We start from the raw sequence: 19,074 nt of genomic DNA on the forward strand, positions 1-19,074 counted from the left end.
CGTAGACATCGGTGCCGCTATTCCTGCAAATATCTCCTAAACCTTTTAGGTTTGGGAGATATTTCTTGCACCTACAGGTAAGCCTTAATCAAGGCTTACCTGTAGGTTAAAGTGGTTGTAATGGGTTTACAACCACTTTAATATTATGCAGTCATGTATCTAGCCTGCACAGAGATCTCTAGTCTACTTTCCACACTTCACTTTAGCTAACCTATATGGATAGTAACGTTGTTCAGTCACTATCCTAACCACTTCAGCTAAACTCTTCCAAGTCCTGGGATTTAGTATCACCCCTTTTCAACCTCATTAGGGAACCTGAGATCTGTGCATGGTATTCCTGGGAAAATCGCAACATGTTGTGACATCGTGTGTTCGCATAAGACTGCTATGCTTGACCCTTTTGACTGCCAAAGACATGTGCCACACATCATGGCAAATCAAAGAGATAAAACATGCTGGTGGGTGAAATTGCAGCCTTGAGCTTTTTTTCCCTTTTTTAACCACTTTACGACCGCCCACCGCACATATACTGCAGGAGAGGGGACGTTCTGCGTAATAGATAAGTGCGCGGTAGAAAGAGCACTCCCGCCCCGCAGCTGTGCAGTGATTGACTGCAGCACAAACCAATCAGTGGGTGCCAGCCGCTGATTTGATGCTGGCACCTGACGATCGGCTCCGGTAATTACCGAAGAGAGCCCTGTGTATGTAAACAAAACACAGTGGTCTCTTCTGACAGTAGCAATGTGCTGTTTTTTTCTCCCTGCAAAGCAGGAAGTAAAAAACAGCATATTGCTTAGTAAAAGCAGCACACACAGTAACACATGTTGGACACACATTTAACCCCTTGATTGTCCTAGATGTTAACCCCTTCCCTGCCAGCTGCTGCAATAACAGTCCTGCTAGAAGTCTCTTATCGCCACCATTACTAGTTAAATAAATTAATAAAAATTACCATTGTTTGTAGATGCTATAATTTTTGCACATTTTATGTCGAATTACTGCAAAAAAACTATTATTTCCAAGAGGTTCACATAGTTTTTCTTGCTACTGTGTTATAATTATCTAAAAAATGGTGAATTACAGAAAACAAAAGAGGTGCACAGTGCATGGACACTGGATAGTGGCAGACAGGAAGCTTGTGCCCTGTAAGCTATACTGTCAGAACCCCTCTGTTGTGCCACTTCTTTGTATTAATAAAAAGGTTTTGGTGAAGCTTCACTATAATAATAAAATTAATAAAGATGGTTAATTTGTGAGACACTACCTCTGTTGGACCAGCGTACATCATAGGAGATGGAAAGATGGCAACTATTGTGGTCTCTGGATCCAGCACACGTTCTTCAAGCACAGCAGCATGTTGCTTCATTCGCCACATCAAGGGAACATCATCATCCTTGGTCCAGCCTCCCAGTGGGTGAAGTAAAAGAACAGGGCGCCTATAACCTCTTTCAAGTAACTGCTTGTGTGTGTCCTGCATCAGTAATGCATGTCCATTGTGAACAGGATTTCGCAGCTGGAAGGCAAAGACTGCATCTGAAAAAATAAACAAAAAACATTCAGGCAGGGCAATGAAAATATTTAGACATATAACATAATTGATCACCTAAGAAAGGGGATGCCATTGGCTGAGAGCACTGAGCGGGAGCCAATCAGCAGACCTTTTTCGGCCATGCCCCTTCAATAGAGGCCAGGTGTTGTTGGACCAACTGCAGTGCAAATGCCAAATGTCGGCCGGTATCTTTTGAGCAAGATTAGCCAGTAGAGTTTGGGCAGAATAACTACTAGGTCAAACTTCTTAACAACTGTTGAGAGAAGATAGCAGTCATACAGGTTGTGCATTGGTTATTGGTTCCTGGTCCGATGACTCATAAGCTGGCCATACATTAATTCCCCATCCACACACTCGATGTTGACGAGGGAATCGCTCCCGCTGTGCTATTGTCTTCTGATGGTGGGGAGACTTCCCCGCCATCAGAATACAATGATCAGTGCCACTGACTGGTTGTACAGATGTTGATCAGCAGACTGACTTCTGTACAACCAGCCTGCTGATACATGGATGGAAATTCGTCTCCTCCCTGCTGAACAAGGATAAATATAGAAAGGAGCTCCCCTAGGCGGACTTTAAAGGAACTTAATGTTTGACTCAAATAGAAATGTATCAGAGTATACAACCGTATAAAAATAAACAAATTTTATTTAGAAACATTAAAAACAATAAAACGAAACATAGATATATCTGAGTACTTCGTTTATATCATCATACAAAAAGAATGAAAAGATGAAAAAAGAGAAGCTCTTCTCACACCCAACGCGTTTCGGGATATAGTATAGTCCTTCTTCAGGGGTGCAGAGGGAGAGAAGAGAAGAATTTATCTAAGATACAATTAAGATATTTAGTTAATGAATTTGCCATAGCATCTGAGAGCATAATGCTGTATGTTATAGATGGTGTAGAACTAACACTTACATAGTTTGAAATGATGCACTAGTTGTTACAATGTTTTGTTGAATCACATTAAAAGGTTAGAATCAAAATAACACCGGATAATGGTACTGGTAATTTTGCTTGCTAGCAACAACATGGGCATCAGAAAGGTCTATTGGTGTGTACCAAATCGTATTGTCCTTAGATTAAGGAAGTTCCCCCGGGGGGGGGGGGAAGCACATTCCATGGCAAGATGGTGGCCAGAGCGATATACTGGGGCAAATGGAGTCCCTGAGTGTAGAAAAGTATATCAAAAGAAATAAGCCCAGAGCCTAGTTGGGCATATGGTCTAAATAATCAGACAATTGATAAGATATATAAATACCTGTATATGTAGATAAGATAAGAAGCAATATAGGATCAAAAAAAGGGAAGGGATGGATTTTTTTTATCCTATATTGCTTCTCATCTTATCTACATATACAGGTATTTATATATCTTATCAATTGTCTGAATATTTAGACCATATGCCCAACTTGGCTCTGGACTTATTTCTTTTGATATACTTTTCTACACTCAGGGACTCCATTTGCCTCAGTATATCGCTCTGGCCGCCATCTTGCCGTGGAATGTGCTCCCCCCCCCTCGGAGGAACTTCCTTAATCTAAGGACAATACGATTTGGTGCACACCAATAGACCTTTCTGATGCCCACATTGTTGTCGCTATCAAGCAAAATTACCAGTACCATTATCCGGTGTTATTTTGATTCTAACCTTTTAATGTGATTCCACAAAACATTGTAACAACTAGTGCATCATTTCAAACTATGTAAGTGTTAGTACTACACTATCTATAACATACAGCATTATGCTCTCAGATGCTATGGCAAATTCATTAACTATAGATCTTAATTGTAGAACTTCTCTTTTTTCATCCTTTCATTCTTTTTGTATGATGATATAAACGAAGTACTCAGATATATCTATGTTTCGTTGTATTGTTTTTAATGTTGTTTCTAAATAAAATTTGTTTATTTTTATACGGTTGTATACTCTGATACATTCTATTTAAGTCAAACATTAAGTGCCTTTAAAGTCCGCCTAGGGGAACTCCTTTATATTGGATGTGGCACTATTTCAATAACCTAGGTTAGCCTCCCGTCCCTTCTTTTTACCCTGCTGAACAAGGTAATCTTTTATACGTTTTTCCTAAAAAAATAAAAAAATAAATAAAAACTATGTAATCTCTATAAAGACCAGGAAAGTTAAATACTTCTACTACTGGACAAAGAGGAGCATTGGAAATGATGACCCTATCCTTGTGTGTATAAGTCACTCCGTTAAATATTGCTGACTCCTGACTAATATCTGTGAATCAATATCAGCTTGCAATAGATAACAACTATGTATATGCAAAAAACTATTGTACACTTTTATATGTGCACTGAACATTTTGATTAGACAGTTATCAGAAGATTAAATAAGGACCACAGTTATAACAACTCGCACAACTCTTTTATCCTGTTCATATGAACCCTTATACCCTTTATCTTCAGTTGGTGATCCTGCCAGTAACACACTTTCTATTCTAGGGTGATACTTGGTCACCATATTGTACTGATGGAGAAGCAGCGTGGTCACCCAAGGGCAGAACTACAGAAAAATCCTCTCTTCTTTTTAACATAATTTTCTAGTTCACAGACACAGCTGGGAACAATGTAACAGATCAGAGTGCAGCACAGAGAGTGAGCAGAGGAAGTTATCGGGTCATAAGGTTTCTGGCAGAAGTTTATGTTCATCCTAAACATGACATTAAAAGTATGTATTGGTGTATTAACACAGTTTCTTGTAAAGCTTGCCTTGTATTTAAACTCTAAGACCGTTCTTATAAAGTACTTTGTGATTCTGGCAGTTCCCCTCTTTCTCGTTAAAAACTGACAACGCCAAGTAAAGAAGCAGATGTGTACTAATTTGGTCAGTTTGCATCTCTGATATTCTGATTGGAGCTACAGAACATGTGCCTGTACTCTGTTAGTCAGCTCTGCTGCCTTGCCCCCTGCCCAGCCCTGCTCTGTTGAATGACAGCAAGAGCTTCGCTGTCAAACTCCAGCTGTTCATACTGAGTATAAAGCAATTCACAGAATTCAACAGAAAAAATAAAAATAAAAAAAATAAGCATCTCCATCCCATTTTTCAAAAATGGTTGTGAATGCACTCAAATAGCCCAGTGACATTAGTTTTTCACAGCAAAATCAGCAGCAATGGCAATGAGAAGTACATTAGATTATTTCATAGCAAACCAAATACATTCTGGCACACAGACAAGAGTAAATTAAAAAAATACATAAAGTAAAATATGGCAGGTGCCATTTTAAAAGTTAATTCCACAAACTCCTGCAGTGGCCGTCACAAGCACAAAGCGCTATATTAGTTGAAGCTTACACCACAAAACAAAAATGACTAACATTGAAGCCAAAGAGCTTCAGGCACTCCTGAGCAGGAAAATCCTCTTCATAGCTGTAGAGCATCCAATTCTTCACCCTGGAGTATGCTCCTCACTATGCTGCAAAGTATTATTTAGTCATGAAACTGGGTGCCAAACTGCAATTCACTGAGAAAATAGGGTGGATTATTTACTCATGTGAAACACTTTGATATTTCATGGTTCTTGTCCAGAAGACATGAGAAAAGTATGTTTCTTTGCACTATAGTTTTGATTCTGGGCCAGCTTTGAAATATCAGCAGTACAAATCGTTTTGTGATGATTTAGAGGTAATTGGAAAATTCAATACAATAAATATATTTTATTTTGTTTGTTACTGCAAATTCCAAACATCATGCCAGATAGGCAATTACTGCCCCTCTTGGTGAAAGGAAAAATAAACTCACAAAGGCGCATTCCAATTATGTTTAATTCTGGTTTCTTCCACAGACTTTAGATATTTCAGCATGGTTCTGTCTGCCAGCCACAAAAAGTGTGAATAACCCATGCCTATTCGTGTACGGATCTGCAGCCTTATTCAATAAAAGGTTATTATTAAAGTGGACATAATGTAAAAAGACGAAATTAGGTCCACAATCTCTTCAGGATGCTGCTATGTGGAAAAGAGCTGCAATATCATGCAAATTCCCATCTTGGCATCGTGAACAAGGTGTCAGCCTCAAGTCTTTGACTGTAGGTGTGCTTAAGAGAATGGGCATTAGTAATTACCTGAATCTCCACTTTTAACCTCTTGCCAACCACATAATGCAGGTGTGAGGCAACAGGGAGGGTGGCCATTAATGCCGACATGCCACACATATCCATCCAAGGTTTCTGTGCTGTGTTGTCACAGGCAGCGCCTGGTTTGTGTGATCAGGGACCACTGGGAAGGGCGCTCCAACTTGTCCACACTGCGACTGAGTCATCATGACATCAGGAAGCCTTCCCTGCCTCCGGAGTTCCAGTTAATAGGTCTGTCAGGAGGCGGCGGGAAGGGGAAAACCATTAATATCAACCTTACATCTGAAGGATAGCTATGTACCCTGTTATTTTTTACCTATTTACAAATATTTAATGCAGGATGCACCTATAGCACAGGATTTAAAGAACATTTGGGGTTTTCAAATGAGAAAGCACAACAGAAACTGTTTATTTTCAGACTATCTAGATCTCTGACTAAAACTTAAATTTGCCCTATCTGAACAGAGCAGGTAGGGTGGGAGATGGATTACCCATAAACATGATACATCTAAACAAATGAATAGGAATCTAGATCTATGTCATTTGGCTAGAAATGGAGGCACAATATATTCATATGCAATATATCATACTGCCCTAAAAGCAAAAATGTGTTTGAATTTGAATTTTTTTAACCTGACCATATTAGATAAAGTACAGTTGTGCTCATAAGTTTACATACCCTGGCAGAATGTATGATTTCTTGGCCATTTTTCAGAGAATATGAATGATAGCACAAAAACATTTATTTTACTTATTAATAATAAATGGCTTCAGCCAAACACTAACCATCAACTGTGTTTACTCTTTTTAAATCATAACAGAAACTACCCAAATGTCTCTGATCAAAAGTTTGCATACCCTGGTGATTTTGGCCTGATAACATGCACACAAGTTGACACAAAGGGGTTTAAATGTTTATTAAAGGTAACCATCTTCACCTGTGATCTGTTTGTTCTGTTGAAACCAAACCACGGTCAGGTAGACCAACTAAAATTTCTGCCACAACTGCCCGGAAAATTGTTTGGGATGCAAAGAAAAACCCAGAAATAATTTCAGGTGAAATACAGGACTCTCTGAAAACATGTGGTGTGGCTGTTTCAAGATGCACAATAAGGAGGCACTTGAAGAAAGATGGGCTGCATGGTTGAGTCGCCAGAAGAAAGCCATTACTATGCAAATACCACAAAGTATCCCAATTACAATACGCCAAACAGCAGATAGACAAGCCTCAAACCTTCTGGCACAAAGTCATTTGGAGTGCTGAGACCAAAATTTAGCTTTTTTGGCCACAACCATAAACACTACATTTGGAGAGGAGTCAACAAGGCCTAAGATGAAAGGTACACCATTCCTACTGCAAAACATGGATCGCTGATGTTTTGAGGATGTATGAGCTACAAAAAAGGCACAGGAAATTTGGTCAAAATTGATGGCAAGATGAATGCAGTATGTTATCTCAAAATACTGGAGTAACATTTGCATTCATCAGCCAGGAAGCTGCGTATGGGATGTACTTGGACATTCCAACATGACAACGATCCAAAACACAAAGCCAAGTCAACCTGTCATTGACTACAGCAGAATAAAGTGAAGGTTCTGGAGTGGCCATTGAGCCACTCAATGGCCAAAACTGGAGGCTTTTTGCCAAGAGGAATGGACAGCTTTACCATCTGAGAAGATAAAGAGTCTCATCCACAAAAGACTTCAAGTGCTCATTGATGTTAAAGGGGGCAAAACATGATATTAAGACCTGGGGTATGTAAACTTTTGATCTGGGTCATTTGGGTAGTTTTTGTTGTGATTAGGATTTAAAAAGAGTAAACACACAGTTGATTGATAATAAATGGCTTCAGCCAAACACTAACCATGAGTGAAGGAAAAGTATGTGTCATCATTCATATTCTCTGAAAAATGGCCAAGAATTCATAAATTCGGCCAGGGTATGTAAACTTATGAGCACAACTGTATATATAAAAAACTAAGTTGTGTGTTTGGGTTATTTTCTTCTCAAAGAAAAGTAGAGTAGGATCAGTATGTTGCTATATCCTTGTGTAGAGGATATCCTATTTTTGCCTAAGCCCAAAGCACTGTGGCCTGTTGGTCTCATAATCTTGACAGCAACTTGAGTGCTTGCTGTCAGTCCAGAGCTGAACATTACAGTATATTTTGCCCAGAGATGGGCTTTAAGTACCAACTCTCCAGGTGCTAAGCCTGTCAAATGCTCAGTCCCCTAACTTGCCCATTAGGGTTCTGGTTCCTGTGCCTTGACTGACTGATTAACCTTTATATTTGGTCAGAAGTTGATACCCTTATGTGCAGCCTGGGATCCAAGTGGTTCTATAGATATTTGTAGACTAGCACAGGTACTTTGACTGTAAATAAGCACTGTTGTAACTGGAATGGTTAAGGCCAGGTTCGCCATCAACTGCAGCTTTACTGGGGTGTAGTATTACTCCAAAGCAGACTTTAACCCTTTCGCTGCCAGAGCGGTTTTTGCGTTTTTTGCACACGTTTAAAAAATCATTTTAGGCCTGAAGAATACACAAAACCCACAAACATGATATATTTTCTGAAAGCAGACACAACCTAGAGAATAAAATGGTGGTAGCTGCAATTTTTTATGCCACACGATATTACCGCAAAGATTTAGGAAATGCAAAATTTCAGTAAAAAAAAAAAAACACACTAATGTGAATTTTAGGGCAACCAAATGCAATATATTAGCCACATTTTTGGTAAAATATAAAAGACAAGGTTGGACCGAGTAAATAGATACCCAACATGCCAAACCTTAAATTTATGTGCACCCGTGAAACGGCAACAAACTTCAGTACCCTAAATTTTACTTACCCTTATTAATAGGCATCTGTTTAGTGTTACAGAGGTGGTCTGGTGCTAGAATTATTGCTCTCACTCTGGCGTACGCGGCGATATGTAACATGTACATTTGGGCTGGAGCAACCCTCCCCCTCTTCATTACCTCATATTTAGTGAACACCAGTGCATAGGAGGAATCCCCTTCAGTTCTCCCACAGTTGAGACGCAGGATCTTCCATTCTATTACTAGGGTATGACCCACTAATTCGGGGTACTTTGTCGAAGTAAGTGGGCTTAGCACTATATGATCATATAGTGTGACCAAACCCCCGTTTTTTTTTTTAATATGTTCAGGTGTTTTTAACTAGCCTTGCAGGAAATGTCATTCTTGAATGTGTGCGCTGTAATATGTTTTGTACTGTTTGTTGGTCTTATAGCAGCACCATCTTGAATTTAAATGCATTTTAGGATGTGCCCCCCAAATATGTTTTTGTATATTGTAATAGACCCTGACCAGGTTTTTTTGGGCTGGAGCACCCCTCCCCCTCTTCATTACCTCTTATTTAGTGGCCACCAGTGCATAGGAGGAATCCCCTTCAGTTCTTCCACATAGAGGAGTTGTTGGTCTTATAGCAGCACAATCTTGAATTTAAACGCATTTTAGGGTGTGCCCCCTCCCAATATGTTTTTGTATAATGTAACATGTACATCGCAATCAACATTTTCACACGTGGCTGCAGCCACCGGATTGTGTGCGATACCCCCCCGCTGTTAGGTCTGTACGACATACAGACCTGGCGGCGAAAGGGTTAAAGTAGAAGTCCAGCCTAATACTAAAATTGTTACATCTACGATCTAAAACTAACCAAAACTAACCAAACTAACGAAACCTGCAAAGAAGAAATCAGTATACATACCTTTTCAAAAGTCAAACCGACCCGAACCCACGATGAGCTGTCAGCTATGGCTTCGCTGTGGAGAGGGTGCAGAGGAAACAGCCAACAACGGAAGCCCCATAGTAACTCTATGGGTGACGTCACTTCCCATTCATTTCACAACCGTTGTCAGCTGTGTCCTCTACAGAGCTTCTGCCGCTGGAGACCGGACCGGCTTAAAAAAAAAGTATGTATACCGATTTCTTCTTTACAGGGTTAGATAGGTTAGTGTTAGATCGTGGATGTCTATAGATGTAGCAATTTTAGTGTTAGGCTGGACTTCTCCTTGAACAAACTCAGTTGGTACAGCTCTTGAGCCTTGTTTGGTTTTATCCTGCTCAAGCACTAGTCACAAGATTTAGTTTAGTCTTATATTAAAACTCATGCCAGCCAGGATAAGACATTATTGTACAGGATTTATATAGCGCCAACAGCTTGCACATAGCTTTACGTTAGGGCAAACAGTACAGTTACAATACAATTCAATACAGGAGGAATCAGAGGGTCCTGCTTCTTTGAGCTTACAATCTAGAAGACATCACAAGACCTGTGAATGGTATTCAGACAGGTCATACCGCCAGTTCCAGAGATGGACAAATTAACCGATTTTAGAATCCAGCCAAAAAATTATTTGGAATAACAAATATGCTCACAAAATAGCAATGCATACTAAAACATTTCGCTTTTTTTTAAACTCTGCTAAATTAAAAGAAACTTTCACTACAATGAGTGCACACTAAGATTCTACTGGGTGGTAAAAAACACATACATTGTGTTTCACTTTATATAATGCTGTTAATAGACAAAAAAGTAAAAGCAAAGACCTCTCTGCCAGACATGCCTCTTAGTTTGGATCCATGGCAACAATCCCTAAAACACAACAACACTTTTGTGAATTATTTCACGCTAGACCGCGAAAATACTTCATATTTCTTTTTATAAAAAAAATGCTTTCTGTCAAAAAAATATAGTGATCCTATTGATATTACATAAATGAGAGAGCCCAAAATGGTAACATCACAACACAAACCCAATGCATTTATGCAGTTTAACCTTTCTTTTTTTTTTTGCTCTAAAGAGTGGTTTTCAAAAAGTAAAAAACTCTCATGAGAGAAACATGGGACTGGCATTGATAACCTTCTTTTACTGCTAGTTTATTGGACATAACACTGACTCCAATAATCACAAAGCCACTGACATGAGATACGTATGCAGATCAGGAAAGTCATACAAAAGTCAGAACAGCTTTTTTTTTTAAATGATGCCTTATATGTATGTGCAGCTAAATAACTGAGGCAAAACCTAACACTGGTCAAAGAAATGTTTTAAAACTTGAATAGACAGTTGTCAAATTAATACAATTAAATTGATTCTAAATCTAAAGTTATTTTTTTCTTTAAAATAACAAACATGTCATACTTAGCTGCTCTATGTAATGGTTTTGCACAGAGCAGCCCGAGCCTCCTTTTCTTGGGTCCCCCGCCGGTGCTCTGGGCTCCTCCCCCCCTGGCCATATGCTCCCATAGCAAGCAGCTTAGTATGGGGGAACTTGTGCTTGTGCGTGTTCGCTCCTGAGCCACCTCTGTGTCTTTTGACACACAGAGTGTGGCTCGGCCCCCGCCCGCTCTGTCCTCACTGGCTGTGATTGACAGCAGCAGGAGCCAATGACTGCCTCTCTGTCCAATGAAGAAAGAGCTGCTGCTCTCATGCACATCGCTGGTTCGAGATCAGGCTCATGTAAGTATTTGGGGGGGGGGGGGTGCTTGGCTTGTGGAGGAGCTGAATGCAGAAAGCCCCGTCTCACAGAGCATTCCTATGCAGGCTCTGTTTTACCCACGAATGTCGTTCCCTGCTCACCGGCTAGCTTTTCTAGGTTATGAGACCGGCTTTCTGCACTGGATATCTCCCTCTCTAGCTTAGACACATTCCTATGCAGACTCTGCCATTCCTCATTTATCTGCCAATTTCTCCAGCTTATTAGACAGGCTTTTAAATCTGATCGTTACACTGTCAGTGTGATATGGCCTTCTCCCCTGCTCTTTGTTATTGACATTTTGCAATCTGGATTTTGTCAATTAAGATGTAAGCGTGCTATGTTTTTTTTTTGTCTGTTTGTGTCCACTTTTTCACCTTCATGCACCCTTATTTTTGATGTTTTCCATCTGATGCAAGAAATTCCCCTTTTCTGAGGGAAGCAGATCTCATAGGATTCCATCCATAATGTTGGTACACAAGAAATTGGTTTAGAGATTTTGCGGCCCGTATTGGACGTATGCCACCATGGGACTGTGAATAGATTTTAATAGAAACCTTGATACTATTCTTCTGAAGAAACTAGTGAAACCACGCCTTGTGCTCTTTGTACAGTAGGAGCGAGGCGGTCATCAAACCTGCCTTTCTTTGGTTTGAAGCTGACAGATTAGATGGTAAAGAGAGGAGAGGCAGCTAAATAAACTAATTTGTACCCCTTTGAAATGGCAGACTGACCCCAGAAGCCTGAGATGTCTCGGATCCAGACTGGTGCATAGGCCAATAGACATCACTACACTCCAAAGAATGGGGGCATTCCTTTGTAAAGGGGGGCTTCTGGGAAGGCTTGGTAGACTGGGGGTTGCAAAGAAAGGAAGTGTTAACTCTTTTTAGAGGTTAATGCCTGGAGAACAGAAATATCCCTTTCTTTTAGTAGAGGAAGAAGCCATAGGAGTCTTCAGATTTTTCTTGTGCAGTAGGAGTAACTTACCTCCACTTACATCCTTGATGAACTTATCAAGGGATTCCCCAAACAGCTGTTCACCATCAAAAGACATGCGTAGAAGAAGTTACTTGTAAGCATGGTCAGCATTCACAAGTTTTTATCCACAAAATCTTGAGCACAGATAAAAGAGTGACTCTTGGATTTGTCCAATTACATTTTCAAGAGCATCAACACAAAACAACAGGGCTGAAAGCATCAGTTGAGAGCAGGGTCTTCAAAACAGGTTCCCTGCCTCTGTTTATGTATCTCGACTAGTTGGCAATACTCTGGCAAATGGACATAGCAGCAATAGCTGGCTACAGGCCTGGGCCTGCAAGAGTAAATAATACCCTTAAGAGGGATTCAAAACACTTATCAACAGAATCCCCAAAGTAGGGGACATCCTCAATAGCCACTGTAAGGGGTGTATTGAGGATGGAAACAGCAGGATCATCTACCACAATGGAACATTTCTTTTTAAACAGTCACTGAATATACAATTCCATCTCCATTGGAACTTTATCTTCAGAAAGTATCTCATAAAACATGTATTTTTACATGTAAGGGATAACTGCTTATTTTGTCTGGGGAAGAGGAGAAACAGTTTCACTTACCTGTTCCTCTGCTACCCCACCAGGTGGTACTCCCCCACGATCTGTCCCTCAGCATCTTCTTGTCCAGAGCAGGGCTATGTGTCATGCTCTGGTCTTGAAAATGCCAGAATCCTAGACTAGTGGATCGTGGGGGTGCAGAAGCTACAGGGATGGGGTTTAGCTGTGGGGAGGAGCAGGTCAGGTTAGTAAATCCCCTTGCATTTTTCCCTCAGACATAAAAAGCAACTAACCCTTGCAAAACAGGTACAGATCCACTGCAAGGGAAATTTTTTTTATTCACCTGGGGTTGGGCCTTATGCCTAGTACACACAGGCCGAATATCGAGTGGCTTCAGCCAGTCCAATAGAAACTGCCTGACATTAGGCACGTGTGTGCAGCAGCCAGCCTGATAGAAGGAGCTTCTGTTGAAGGGGCATGACCGAAATAAGTCTGCTGATCAGCTCCCGATCAGAGAACTGACCGGTGTGTTTTGGAAGGGATGGAGGGGATGGGGGGCCTCCCACTGTCAGAACACAATAGCTCAGCAGAGGAGATCGGTGTACTAACAGTTTTTTTTTCCATTGAGCCCGCTGGGTTGAACGAAAAAAAAAAAAAAAAACTACTAGTGTGTACCAGGCTTTAGGTTTAAAAGCAAAACAATGCTAATTTAATAGCAGATTAAAAAAGCCTTATTATGCACCAACTTATAGCAACAAATGCGTTTTCATTATTTCCCTGTGCTCATCCCGGGGTCATTTAGCACTCATTGCAAGGCCCCTCGGGGTCTGCACACACATTAGTCTGTTGTATTGCTTATCCACGACAGTAAAGGAAAAATATTCTAAACTGGCTTCTAGCAGTTAAATGATTTATTTCACACTTTCTTACTTTTTCTGTGCTGCTTGTATTTTGTATAGGGCTATAAGAAGCACTAATGGAAGTACTGATTTGTAAAGGGGCTCTAACAGCAGTGATCTCCAGCAGTCACCTGTAATGTGTATGTAGGGTTCTCCTACAACTCCTATATCAAGCCCACAATCTCTGGCTATTCCTAGAGAATGTCCACAGTCTCCAATAATATGATCACCATCTCCTATAGCCTTTCTGCAATCTCTGACAATCTTCTGTAGGATGCCTGCAGTCTCTGACCCTCTCCTGTATAATGCCTGCAGTCTCTGATCATCGCTTGTAGCACGTCTGCAGTCTCTGATCATCTCCTGTAGCATCCTGTAGTATGACTGCAGTCTCTGGCCATCTCCTGTAGCATGTCTGTAGTCCCTGACCATCTCCTGTAGCACGTCTGCAGTCTATGATCATCTCCTGTAGCATGTCTGCAGCCTCTGACCAACTCCCGTAGCATGGCTCTAATTGCAGTGATCTCCAGCAGTAACTTGTAACATGTATTCCGTGTATGACTGTCTCCCGTAGCATGTCCCTATTCTCCAACAACTCCTACATCATGCTCATGGTCTGCAATCTCTAACCATCTTCTATAGCATGTCTGCATTCTCTGACCATCTCTTTTAGCATGTTTGCAGTCTCTGACCATCTCCCGTAGCCAGGGCCGTCTTCAATATTGACTGGACCCTGGGCAAACATTTTCTTGGGGCTGCTGGGCAAACATTTTCTTGTGCCCCCCCCCCCCAGGAGGTTGCAGCACATTATTACCGCTCACTGATTAGTTGCTAGAGGTGCAGGGGTACAAGAGCTTTAGCTGAACCTTTGAGTTAATTCAACTGTCTCAGCTGCCTTGATTATCTTTGTGATTTTTTCAATGGTTACATCTGATAGGTTAAATGACAATATGTTTAATCATTAAATATTACATTTGTATTTATATTCGCGTTTTAGCATGCCATTTTCAGCTATGACTAAGTACCAGTAAGGGGTGTGAAACGCGTCAGTGTTTTTGATTCCACCATCTCCGTATGCTGTATGGACTGGCTTTTAATAAAGACATTTTCATTGGAGTGCGGCTGTCCGGACTTTTTCGTTTGCATGTGCTCCACACACAGGACCAGCACCCAGCCTGTGCAGGGGAGGTGAAGTCTTGGGATTGCTACCTGGAGCGGTATATTACTTTGCAAGGGTGCGCTAGGTGCAGATTGCAGGGGTGCACTCTGCACCAAGTACCCATTCCAGTACAGAGCGCAAATCCCCCAGGTACAAGGCTCTCCTCCCACCCCACCGATTCCAGTTCAGAGCTCCACTCCCCCCCAAGTACAAGGCTCTACTCCCACCGCCCCCCCCCCCCCAGATTCCGGTACAGAGTTTTCCTCTGTCCCAAATCCTACTCACAGCATGTCCAATGTCCGTGCAGCCTGCCGGTTTCAGAAGAAGCTTCCCCTGTACAGATTTCCCACCCCATTCCTCCTCTGCTCTCATAGATCGGTGTGTACTAGAGTTATCAGAGTGGCCGGTGGGAGAGGAGCGATGTCACTTGTAGACACAGAAGCAGTGTTTACAAGTAACAGTAGTGAGCAGCCAGCATCTGACCAGCGCCAGAGGTGGCCGAACTCTGGTGGGCTCAAGGGGCAGCTGATTTGGGCCCCCCCCCAAACAATGACTGGGCCCTGGGCAGCTGCCCCTTTTGCCCCTCATTAAAGACGGCCCTGCCTGTAGCAAGTTTGCAGTCTCTGGCTTTTTTATGCAGCACCTTTGCAGCCTTCTGTAATACTACATACACCAAATATTATGTGTGGTCCTTCAGTGATGTCAGGGACTTCAAAGAGATCCTCTATATTGGTAATCACTACTGCATTAGTCTATCATTTACAACTGCTAAATGCTAATTTCTCACTGCACCCTTTGATAAATTCAAATTTGTATAAATATATAGTATATAAATAATTTAATTGTCTAATATGCAAGTGTAAATACAATTATGGACATATGCAGTCAATGAACAGAGCCTAGAAATTTAATCAAGGCAGAATGTCTATGTTTATGAAGAATAGCACATACAACACATTAGAACACATGTTCATTCAGGGGACTGGAATTGTACTTTTATTGTTAAAATGTAAAATGCAACCATTAAACAAGTAACTAGGCAGAGGAAAGGCATAATAAAGTACGGATGTTGTGATAAAGACATTCCTTTAAAAGAACTCCTGTGAACTCCTTCAAGGATCCATATGAAAAAGAAGCTCAAACCTGTTTTCCTCTAAAACTTAACTACAGGAAACGTGTTGTACTCTGAAAATAAATGCTATAGTGGCACATTTTTATATGTATATATAATGGTACTTGTTATCCAGAAGTCAACATCTAGAAAACTCTTAAAGGGGATCTAGTCTTTTATGGTCAATAACAGATGTACATGTAGAAAGAGCAGAAAAATGTAAGTAAACTAATATGAGTTTGTTAATGTTTTAAAAACCTTGTTTATTTGTATAATTTGTAACCAAAAATACATGGACTGCCTAATAGTCTTACAACATATGAAAATGAATATGCTTCCTGCTAATCCTCTTATTTCATCTTGAAGATATAAGATCTTGAAAACAAAAGGCTTCCTAAAAAAGGCAAACATCTACTCATCTCAAAGCATTGGTTTTCTCAATGGTACCTTAAAGCCCAAAAAAGAAAAAAAAAAAGAAAAGTTTTTTCTTGCAGTGGGGCTTTGCCCACATTGCAAGTATTTAAGTGCTTGTTTTGTCCAGGGGAGAGGAGAAAGCCTTATACTCACATGAACCTTTTCTCCATCTGCAAATGGTGCTCCCCTGCAATCCAGCGTTGGACTGTTCCTGGTGTCCTCACGTTCAGAGCAGGTTTATGGAGCCTGCTCTGGACTTGATGATGTTAGGAACAGTCCATGAAGACTGAAGAGCACGGGGTGCAGGAGCTGCAGAGACCGGTCTTGTGCAGGGAGGATTGGAGGATCAGTTAAGTCTATCTCCCTTCATCTCTCCCTTAGACAAATACAAGCAACTTTTTTTCTGTCCTGAGTTAACTTAAAGAGGTTTTTTTTTGTTTTTTTTGTAATTTGATTTTGTAATACCATAATGCACAATATTTAATGAAAAAAAAACAAAGTTCTAATGGTCATTTTAACAGGATGTTCTAATGTTAAATAGGACAGGAAGTGTCGATAGGGACTAATAATCATGCTAAAAGAATACAAAATTTTCCTTGCTCAATCCAAAACTTCAAGAAATGTCTTGGCTGGAGGTCTACTTTAGATATATAAACATATTTTTCATATCAGTTTGTTTTAATCCACGTCAATCCTACTGATTTCTGCTAACTGGAGCAAGGCAACAAATAGAGCGGTTTCACAGCAATTTATAAGAAATGGAAACTGGTATCCAATGCAGCTAACAGTTCCAAGCTTACATATTACTGTTCAGTACAGGCCACATATTCTTAGAGTGAAAGTTTTATATCAAATTAAACAGCAAACTAACACAAGCATCAGGCTGCATATTACTTTCTTGAAGCCGAATTCCAGGTATGGATTTATTGCATAGTTACCGCTTGGAACAAAATATGCATAGATCATTAACGGTGGGAACTAGGGATGCACCGAATGGGTTTTTTGGTGCCAAAACCGATACCGAAAATAAATCTTCCTTGATCCCTAAAACCGAAACCGATACCGAAACACCACCGATACCGAAAGTGCCTGTTTTTAAAAATATTTTTATACAGGAGATGGTCAGCGACTGGGGACATAGTACAGGAGATGGTCAGAGACTACAGAGATGGTACAGGAGATGGTCAGAGACTACAGAGATGGTACAGGAGATGGTCAGAGACTGCAGAGATGGTACAGGAGATGGTCAGAGACTGAGGACATGGTACAGGAGATGGTCAGAGACTGAGGACATGGTACAGGAGATGGTCAGAGACTGAGGACATGGTACAGGAGATGGTCAGAGACTGAGGACATGGTACAGGAGATGGTCAGAGACTGAGGACATGGTACAGGAGATGGTCAGAGACTGAGGACATGGTACAGGAGATGGTCAGAGACTGAGGACATGGTACAGGAGATGGTCAGAGACTGAGGACATGGTACAGGAGATGGTCAGAGACTGCAGAGATGGTACAGTAGATGGTCAGAGACTGCAGAGATGGTACAGGAGATGGTCAGAGACTGCAGACATGGTACAGGAGATGGTCAGAGACTGAGGGCATGGTACAGGAGATGGTCAGAGACTGAGGGCATGGTACAGGAGATGGTCAGAGACTGAGGGCATGGTACAGGAGATGGTCAGAGACTGGTGACATGGTACAGGAGATGGTCAGAGACTGAGGACATGGTACAGGAGATGGTCAGAGACTGCGGACATGGTACAGGAGATGGTCAGAGACTGGGGACATGGTTAGAGAGTCATAGACTGGGGACGTGGTCAGAGAGTCAGAGACTGCGGACATGATACAAGAGATCAATGCAGCCAGCCAGTGTCCCCATTGCAGCCAGTGTCCCCAGTAGGTCAGCCAGTGTCCCCAGTAGTGCAGCCAGTAAGGGGAGAAGAGAGCCGCCGCCGCCTGTTTGATTACAGCGCCGGGAACATCACAGCTTTCATTTCAATAGCTGTGTGTTCCCCGCTGCGCGCCGTCACATACAGCCCCTCCCCCTTGTCCGGGCACTTTGATAGACAGATCACCCGTCCAATCCTGGGACGGGTGATCTGTCTATCAAAGTGCCCGGACAAGGGGGAGGGGTTGTGACGGCGTGCAGCGTGGAACACACAGCTATTGAAATGAAAGCTGTGATGTGACGCTGTAATCAAACAGGCGGCGGCGGCTCTCCTCTCCTATGATATAGGAAACCCCCTGATAGGCGGCACTGGGGCGGAGCCCCGCCCCATTTTCGGCACCAGTATCGGCAAGAATTCTCTTTCGGCTTTTTGCCGAAAGGGCCATTTTCGGCTGATATGTTTCGGTGGCCGAAATTTCGTTGTATCCGTAGTGGGAACGTTGTGAAAGAATTCTCTCACTGGACAAGGTGGAGGGGCACGTTCGTGACAACACAATCTCCACCTCGTCCAATCAAAATGCTTTGGATTAATTGATAAAAATGCAAGATATTATGTAAATGGCACCTGTGTTAGGAGGCAACCCTTTGTGGTCACTATGCAGCTTCTTGGAACAAGACTCAAAGACTAGAGGTGAACTCTATAGTACAGGTGACTACTATAGGGATTCTTCGCTTTATGGCAATCCCATGGCTGGAGCCATGTCAATTTGCAATAAAACCCATACCTGAAATTCACGTTACCAGTCTTTTAAAAGATGAACTTAAAAATACTGTGTAAACAAACGGAGGATAACCATGTTAATTTGTCTACTGCCTAAGTGCCATACGCAAATAATTTTTCTATTGTTATAAGGA

At 41.5% G+C, this 19,074-nt stretch overlaps 1 protein-coding gene across 1 annotated transcript in view; it reads right to left on the minus strand.

The window, feature by feature from the left end:
• The window catches only part of PAPSS1 (3'-phosphoadenosine 5'-phosphosulfate synthase 1), a 201,185-nt gene that overhangs the window by 22,918 nt on the left and 159,193 nt on the right, over positions 1–19,074 (minus strand). The window contains exon 10 of the mRNA XM_073602039.1: positions 1,265–1,533. Coding sequence (XP_073458140.1) covers positions 1,265–1,533 — 269 coding nt within the window. The remainder of the gene's footprint in view (positions 1–1,264; positions 1,534–19,074) is intronic.

This window comes from Aquarana catesbeiana, linkage group LG01 (genome assembly GCF_042186555.1).
Source record: "Aquarana catesbeiana isolate 2022-GZ linkage group LG01, ASM4218655v1, whole genome shotgun sequence".
Classification (NCBI taxonomy): domain Eukaryota; kingdom Metazoa; phylum Chordata; class Amphibia; order Anura; family Ranidae; genus Aquarana; species Aquarana catesbeiana.